The 8,576-nt window shown below is 39.5% G+C and overlaps 1 protein-coding gene across 13 annotated transcripts in view; it reads right to left on the reverse strand.

The window, feature by feature from the left end:
• Window positions 1–8,576, reverse strand: part of MLIP (muscular LMNA-interacting protein) — a 301,030-nt gene that overhangs the window by 29,061 nt on the left and 263,393 nt on the right. For 11 of the 13 annotated variants that reach the window (XM_010848558.1, XM_010848555.1, XM_010848554.1 and 8 more), the window contains one exon: window positions 6,790–6,996. The exons of the other annotated variants lie outside the window; for them this stretch is intronic. In XM_010848558.1, coding sequence (XP_010846860.1) covers window positions 6,790–6,996 — 207 coding nt within the window. The remainder of the gene's footprint in view (window positions 1–6,789; window positions 6,997–8,576) is intronic. 13 annotated transcript variants of the gene reach the window in all.

The following is an 8,576-nucleotide window of genomic DNA, read 5'->3' on the forward strand; positions in this document are numbered from 1 at the left end:
GTCATGACCTTGGGGAGACAGGAGTGAGCAGTGAGGTCTTAAAAGTTCCCTGCCCCAGAGCTAAACCTGGGAAGCCTGGGTGAAAACCAGGAATCCTAACCAGTAGTCCACCAGGGAATAGTGGCTGGAATAAAGCCACTCTGGCTCTTGTCCCTCTTGAAAACAAGACTTATCAAGGATACAGAGCTGTAAAAACAGGCACAAAGCTGATGATGAGAGGCACAGCTCAGTCATCTCTGCATGGGAGGACATGCAGAGAAGCAGTTTATTTATTTAAGACAGAGGCGAGGCAGAAACACACACCCAGAGAAGAGTGCAGGCGTCCTCCTGAATGAGAGGGGGAAGAAGATACTTACATCATCATTTATCTTTATCATTATCATACATCACTTATATCAGGCAGCTCCTCCTGGCCCTTGTTTTCCCTAGCCAATCATCCTGCTTCGTTTCCTACATCTGACCTGGTCCAGGGCCCTCTCAGACAAGCAAGTGCATCCTTTAGCCAAGATGGATTCCACGGCAGGGGTCGCTGGGAGATTCACAGTGCCTATTATGGAAGAGCAGTCCCTCTTTTTTTTGATCCCCAAGGAACTTTTCCGCATATGTGCAGTCAGGGAAGTCTCCTTGACCCTAAGAATGACAGACGTGGTCATCTTATCTCTTTACTCCAGCAGAGCTCAGCTCCTGCCATGAACTTTTTCCTTGAAGGATCCAGGGAAAACAAATCTCCAATGTACTCAGTTTGACAAATTCTAGCTGCTCAGCCATGGAGCCAATCTACCTCCCACCTCAGTCATGGCTAGGAAGAATGTTCTAGGCAGGAAGAAAAGAGGTAGATGATGAATAACTCTCTCCTGCTCCGAAGGGAAAGCTATAGTGGAAGAAAGGATATGCTAGAGATAAGCACTGGAATATTCAAATTGAAAGTGCTGGAACCAGCCCTTGCATAGAAAATACAAAACAGAATTTAACAGCAGAGGAACCTATGGGAGGGCATGTATGTAAACAAATCAGCTATACTTAGTCCTCCACGGACAAAACCAGACCAGAAATAACATGGAAAGTTGTCACAAACAAGGCTCAAAAATTTTTACAAAACTGAAGGTGAAATAAAATGGCTGGACAGTCATACACACAGCCCCCTAAATAATCTAATTTTTTAAAATGACAGAATGCCTGTGAATTTTCTCCTGGGGCTTCAAAGCTGTCTCTGTGTCTATAAAAATCTTATTCTTCCTTGTAAAATCTCTCCAACTTTCCCTGTAAATAGAGCCTTCCAGAGTAGGAAATCCCAGCCTTCCTCCTGCCAGCAGATGAGAAAAGCCATCTGATGGTGACGGCTTAGTTCTGTCTCCTCCCAGCTCTAATCATCTCTGGCACGCGTTTGCTTGTTGCTGGTGTAGACTGGCAGAGCAGAGACTCTGGAGAAACAAAGATGAGAAAGAACATCCTGTCAACACAGCCTATGGTTGTGCTAAATGAAAGGTCAAAAACGTAGTTGGGATAAGAAAAGAGGAAAAAGCGCACAAGGCCGAGAACTTCAGCTGGAATATGAAAGTGGGCCACAAGAGTTGGAATCATGGGTTGACTTAAAACGCTTGTGAGAGTGGAAGAGAGAATAAATGAGGCAGAAGCTGGAAAATAGATGTTTGGGAGAGCAATAAGCTTTCCACAGATGCACGTTAGAGGTAGGTAGATTTTCTCACCTGAGGGTCAAGAAGGTAGCTGAGACCCCAGGGCAGTGCGTCAGTGGGGCCAGAGAAGAGGAGTCTTTCTAAATGAACTGAATTCTCACAAATAGAGGGTAGACAGCATTAGACCTAAACATAAAAGATGTGCTGTGAGTGGGTCGTTTTTAGCTTTGCAGATAAACATGTTTAAATGCATTGCAAGATGGAGGGGAAAATGGCCAAATGAGTCCAGATGAGAGACAATTTTAAAACTGACTAGCAGGTCACAACAGAATTTTAGAGAGTAGGCAAATTCACAAATACGGACTCTTGCAGAGTTCCTATGGCAAAGGAGGCACGAACAAAAGAGGAGAGGAGAATATGTAGGGGCTCTAAGCTGATGGTTCTGAGATGAGCAGGTTCCACGTCTACCTGCTCCTAGCATGTAACTAACAATGTTTTCCAATGCATGCTATAGAGGTTCAGGAGTACTGACCTAGAGCCAAGGAGGTCATGCTGTGCAGGTGAAGAAAGAAGGATGCAGTAACGCATTATAGGATTGATGGTCATGGACCGACAGGACTGCGGACACCCTGTGGATTCCAGCATCCACGTTCAGGTGCGGAGGATCAGAGGTCTCCTGCCTCCACATACCATTCCATTCAAGGCCCTCCATAAGCTCACTGGAAACCGGAGGTAGCCCTCAAAAATGGTAGATCCTTAATTGAGGTAAATTGTACTGAATGTACCCATAAACCTTTAAATTGACTCAGATTTAGCTTCTGCTTAAAATAGAAATGGGGCTTCCCTAGTGGCTCAGATGGTAAAGTGTCTGTCTGCAATGCAGGAGACCCGGGTTCGATCCCTGGGTTGGGAAGATACCCTGGAGAAGGAAATGGCAGCCCACTCCAGTATTCTTGCCTAGAAAATCCCATGGACCGCGGAGCCTGGTAGATTACCGTCCATGGGGTTGCAAAGAGTCGGACACGACTGAGCGACTTCACTTTTACTTTCACTAAAATAGAAATAATCTGAAATTTGTATTCAAACATCTTGTGCTCCTAGTGAATAAGTTGGGTCATTTTAGTATTTGTTCATCATTAGCACATATTTGTTGCTCTACCTATAATGTGAAAAATATCATATTAAGCATGTCATGTCCTAGGTGGACACTAAAATAATCACAACAAATAAATACATGATAACCTTTCATATGCACGAGATACCTTGGCACAGGCAAAGGTTATAAAAACTGAAAGAAAAATACCACTTTGAGTGCTGATACAGGGGGAAACTTCACAGGGAGGAGGGATCATTTGATTAGGTCATGAAATTTGAAAATGATTTGCATAAGTAAGATGAAAAGCAGGAAGGTATTTTTATATGGGGAGAATGAGTGAGCAAGTTGAATAGCAAGAAATTCCCAAGGCACACCTGGAGGAAAATAGCAGATTAGCTTAAGCAAAGTGGAATACTAATAAAGAGTAGTAAGAGATAAAACATGACAGATATAAGAAGAATCCATGCAACTTGGTGAATGACTAGCTATGATGACAAAGCAGAAGAAGCATAATAGGTAAATCAAGTTTCAAGTCTGGGGGCTGAGCATCGTGGTATTAATGACAGAAGTAGGGAAGCCAGAACAGAACTGGTTTGAGGTGACATGAGATGATGAGCTTGAGGTGACAACATGACATCCTAGGGGAAATCAGAAGTAAGCAGCTGAAGGTATAATTCTGGATCTCAAAGGAAAAACAGAATTGGAAATGTGGATTTGAGGATCATCAGTACAGCTAAGATCATCCCAGAAGCCTGTGAGTGGGTGCGTGTCAAGTGAGGCAATTAGAGACAAGACACAGAGGAAGAAGAAGTGTCCACCAAGAAAATAAAGAAGGGACAGTGAGGGAGTTGAAATTTCCATATTACCCCAACAGCAGAGTGAGGTCGGAGATCCAAGAGTGAATAATCAAGTGTCAACTGCGACAAGGGATAAAAGAGAAGACTTAGTTAAATTCAGCTGAGTTTGTTGACAAGCAGTTTACCCTTAAGAGAGAAATCACAGTAGAATGATAAAATGTTTTCAAGAATGAATTAAAGAGTGAGTTTAAAGAGGGGGATGAAAATAATGGCTACTGACCCCTTTGAGGGAAAGAAAGTCTTGAAATTACTAGGCTTGCAACATCGTGAAAGAAAAGGATGGAAAAGTATTCATTTTAGTTTGTGTTTTGAAGTTTCTGCACTCAAAGAAGAGTCCATTGGAAAAAGAACAAATGGAAATGTAAGAAAGTAATGGGACTGACAATTCAGGAAGAGCTGAGTCATTGGAAAAGACCCTGATGCTGGGAAAGACTGAAGGCAAAAGAAGAAGAGGGCAGCAGAGGATGAGATGGTGGGATAGGTCACTGACTCAATGGACATGAATCTGAGCAAACTCTAGGAGATGGGGAAGGACAGGGAAGCCTGGCGTGCTGCAGTCCGCAGATCACAAAGAGTCAGACGTGACTTAGCAACTGAACAACAGTTAGTAACAAGATCTAACTCGTACATGATCCTCATGTCCCACGCACTATTCTAAATACTTTACACGTACTAGCCCATCTTATCATAGTCTAATAAGGTAGGTACTCTTATTATCCTCACTTTATAGATAAATGGAGACATTTGGAGGCTATATAATGTACCCAATATCACCACCTGGAAAGAAAGGTGTCAAGAAATGAACTCAGATGGACTGATTGAAGACATTGCACACTTATCCACTGGGCTATGTTAGTTACAAAGGTTAAAGAAGAAAGTAAGAGTAATGACTCCCTTCATGAGGTGGAGGAAAGAGAGGACATACTGGTATAACCAATATATAAGGGAAAGTGCCTGATCATCATCATATGTGATAGGATGTCATATAAGGTTCATCATATGAACTTATTAAAGTAGGAGAAGAGATCAGGGATTAGTATAAAGATTTAGGGCAAGAGAGGAGCACGCACTACAGATGCAACAGAAGAATAAAACCTGTCAAACATTTTTCTGTACCTACGGTTGATAAAGAAGCCCCAAAGATAGCTATGTAAGGTCAAGTTCAGTGTGGATCTCTGGGGCAGGGGTGGGAAGGTTTGAGTTTGGAGATAAACCTAGCAGGTAAGGCTGAAAGTGAAGCCTGGGAAGGATGTTAGGATATTGAAGAGAAGTTAATTTAAATGACTATGTTTTACAATTCCAGGCAAGTTATTTCATTTAGTACACTGTTGGCCATTACAATACAAGTTTAGGAAACACAAAGGTCAAATTGAATAATCCATACATTTTAATAAGAGCAATTAAAATATCAGACTAAGCAACTGAATATTCCATCAAGAAATGCTAACATTACTATATCAGATGTGAATGTTTCTTTATTCAATATCAATAAATCTCAGACATTGAAAGACAAAATCTATTGAGAAGTTTTTATAAAATGAAAATAGTTGTCCAGCCTCAAATGGCTGTGATATATTTTTCTTCACAGGCAGACCAGGAAAAGGCTAAAACATGGATGAAATACTGAGTTTATCTTTGCTGAATGTCTCCAGGAAACACTACCAAAATGTCAAAGGAAGAACTATTTGGAGCAATTGATATTTATAAAATACAATTATAATCCTATGATGCTCATCGATGACATTATAAGAAAATGGTATGTTATCAAAATATTAACTCTAATAGCTAAATGAATTTCATAGATGTTGGCTAGTATTAAAATAGGTAAAATTTAAAGCAATATAAAATCATTTAAAAATACTATACTCTCCATGAAATACTTTTTCTAGACCAAGAGTTTAGAAGCAACCAAAGGTCATACAAATGCCATCCTGAACTTAGCCTAAAGACACTTTGTTTGCGGAAAATGATTACTTTTTAAAAATTTGCTACTTTTTCCATAAATTCTTAAAGTTTATATGTTTTTTTTTTAAAGTTTATATGTTGTATTTTCATTTTTTGTTTAGTTCAAGAAATTTTCTTTCTCTTTCTCTTGTTTTTTTAGCTGCATGGCATGCAGGATCTTAGTTCCCCAAGCAGGGATTGAACCTGTTCTCTCTGCAAAGGAAGCTCAGATCCTCAACCACAGGACTTTCCAGGGGAGTCCCAGAAATGAATACTTTAAAAATTTAATTCAGGGTTGACCACTCAATCATGATAAATGCTATTAAATATACAAAGCAAAATTTTCCTCATAATTGTGCTCACTTTTTGGATGATTTTTTGGTGTTTAGATTGGACTGATGAACAGTTGCTTCTTTTAATGCTTTAGGGTTCAAGGAATATTAGTCAACTGCATACACTCTGGAATATAAGGTCTTGATTGATTTCCAAGTATAGAGGTATATTTCATTAAATATAGATTTTGCAAAAACAAATACTTTAAAACAAGATTTTGAATTTAAAAATGATTTAACTGGTGATTGATTTTGACTAGTCAATTCTTTTAGAAAAGTTTCAAAATCTGAGAGCCTATGCTAGCCAGGACGTCCTTATGATGATGCTCAGAAGAGCAAAGGATGCTTATACATAAGCCTCTTGCGCTACTGACCGCTTGCTTCTAATAGAATATTCATGATTACATTCCAAAGCCAACTATAAAATTTTTGCTTTATTAAAAATATATTTTAGGTAACAAACGCCTCATTATTTGTTACATGTCTCACCACCATACATTATAAGGCAAATAGATTCATTTTAAAATAAAATATCAATATTCTGTTACAGATATCCATAGAAATTCTAAGTATTCCATTACACACTGACTACAATTATAAATGCTTCCTCATCAAGGCACTGTCATTTTGAGACGTTTTTAAGAACTTTGAACTGAGACTAGAAGATAAATGAATAATGGCCTCTTGTCAGGCTTTGAAGCATGTCTTGGGATTTCCACTTTGGGATCACAGCATGAAACAATAAGCAATGCAAATCAGGAAATGACTCTGAAAGGAAACAAATATTTCATACTTTCCCAAGGTTAATTATTATCTTTTTGTAAGGACATGTGCCTTCCCACAAATATATAATATTCTCAATATACTTCAATATTTGTAACATATGTTTTCTCCACATTTAAAAGTTAAGCATGGGGCATTCTCACCTTATTATATGCGTTGTGACTAAACAAGGTGTGAGAATTCTCCTGTTCATCACTCAAGGAGAAGGAGGACAAGTGGCTGAAGGGTCCGGGGGTAAGACTGTCAGCATGCGGGCGGGTCTGTGGCCGCAGTAGGGACTTAGCAGGAGGATGGAGTCTAGTCTGATATAAAGGATGGAGAGAAACAGGCTTGGGAGGGGCAGGCACATCCTGGGAAGAAGAAAGGCATAAAGAGGATGTTAGTGGGCCAAAGTCATGCTTACTGGAAACTGAGTCTAAGTACTATTGATGCTGGGCTTCCCTGGTGGCTCAGATGGTAAAGAATCGGCCTGAAATGCAGGGGACCTGGATTCGATCCCTGGGTTGGGAAAATCAACTGGAGAAGGGAATGGCTACCTATTCCAGTATTTTTGCCTGGGAAATCCCTTGGACAGAGGAGCCTGGCCAGCTACAGTCCATGGGGTCACAAAGAGTCAGACAAGACCGAGTGGCTAACACATACACACTATGGACGCTACATCAGAATATTTTACTAGCAGGAAGTAAATCTCTCCTTACACTTGGGATCCTCACAAGACTCCTGCTTTTACAGTGCACTGTCTGTCTCTTCCAGTAATTTCTGTAGGTTGCCCACCTCCAGCCTCTCCTGCAGAACTGAACTAGTATCTGCAGTGACTCCTGATGGGACCACATTTGTTTAAGGACAGAACTCATCCCAAAGGCGGGAAGATGGGACTAAAGTCTCTAATGAAGAGGTAAGAGTGGAATTTAACTTAAAAGTACTTGTGATTTGGTCTGGAAGGAACTGGGGGAAGAAAGTGGGAGGGCATCATAGAGAATATCAACTCATGATTTAAGCCATAGGGCCATGAGTTTCCGGGTTGGGCTGAGTATGAGGAAGAAATCAGAGAGAGGTGAGTCTAGAAAGAATGAACGAAGATGTTCATTCCAGGAAGTGTGTTATTTAGGGAAGAAACTGGAGAGCAAACAGACGAGCTCAACTGTAGAGGAGAGAGGCAATGAGGTTTTAACCAAAGAGGGTCTTTCCACCCCTGGAAAGGGATGCCTGTGGAAGTCGTGAAGGAAATAAGAACTAGTAGATGAGACCTTCAATTATGTGAAAGGAGCAAAAAAAAAAAAACCACCCTGGGGGTAAGTCTCGAGCTTACAAAGAAAACTCAAAAGAAGGGCCTGTATACATAGTTATCATAAAAGAAAAGGGTTATATATTTTGCAGATCTTTTTTAAGCACCTCTTATATTCCTGAAATTTTTACTGTAAGATGATAAATTGACAGTGATTATCCTACAATAAAATTCCTTAGGGCATAAACCTTATAAAATGAAATCTGTTTTATTCACTTTTGTAACCTCAGCATCAAGCATAATGCCTTAATGGAGCAGATGTTCAATGCAATAATGACTAAGTTTTCCAAAGAATATGATATATTCAAAGAGGTCAAGAATGCATTCAATTATTTCATTATTTTTCTGTTCTATTAGCAATAAATGAATGTATTTGGCTGTGTGAAATGGAAATTTAGGACAAAATAATGCACATTACTCAAAATGACAGTTAAACAGGAAAATTCAACTTTTAAAACTATTCAATTAATATTATTTTCTGTTAGCCAAATTGATTTTGTCAAAATCATGATTGATTAAGTCCTAATTGGTTTTCTAAAATTTATGCTGAATCTGTTTGTTGTATCAGAAGATGCCTCCTGCAATGGGGTCACACTTACTTTAAAAAACTTCAAAACATACTTTAAAAATATTTAAGCAAGTTAA

This window comes from Bison bison, unplaced genomic scaffold (assembly GCF_000754665.1).
Source record: "Bison bison bison isolate TAMUID 2011002044 unplaced genomic scaffold, Bison_UMD1.0 scf7180017864270, whole genome shotgun sequence".
Taxonomy (NCBI): domain Eukaryota; kingdom Metazoa; phylum Chordata; class Mammalia; order Artiodactyla; family Bovidae; genus Bison; species Bison bison.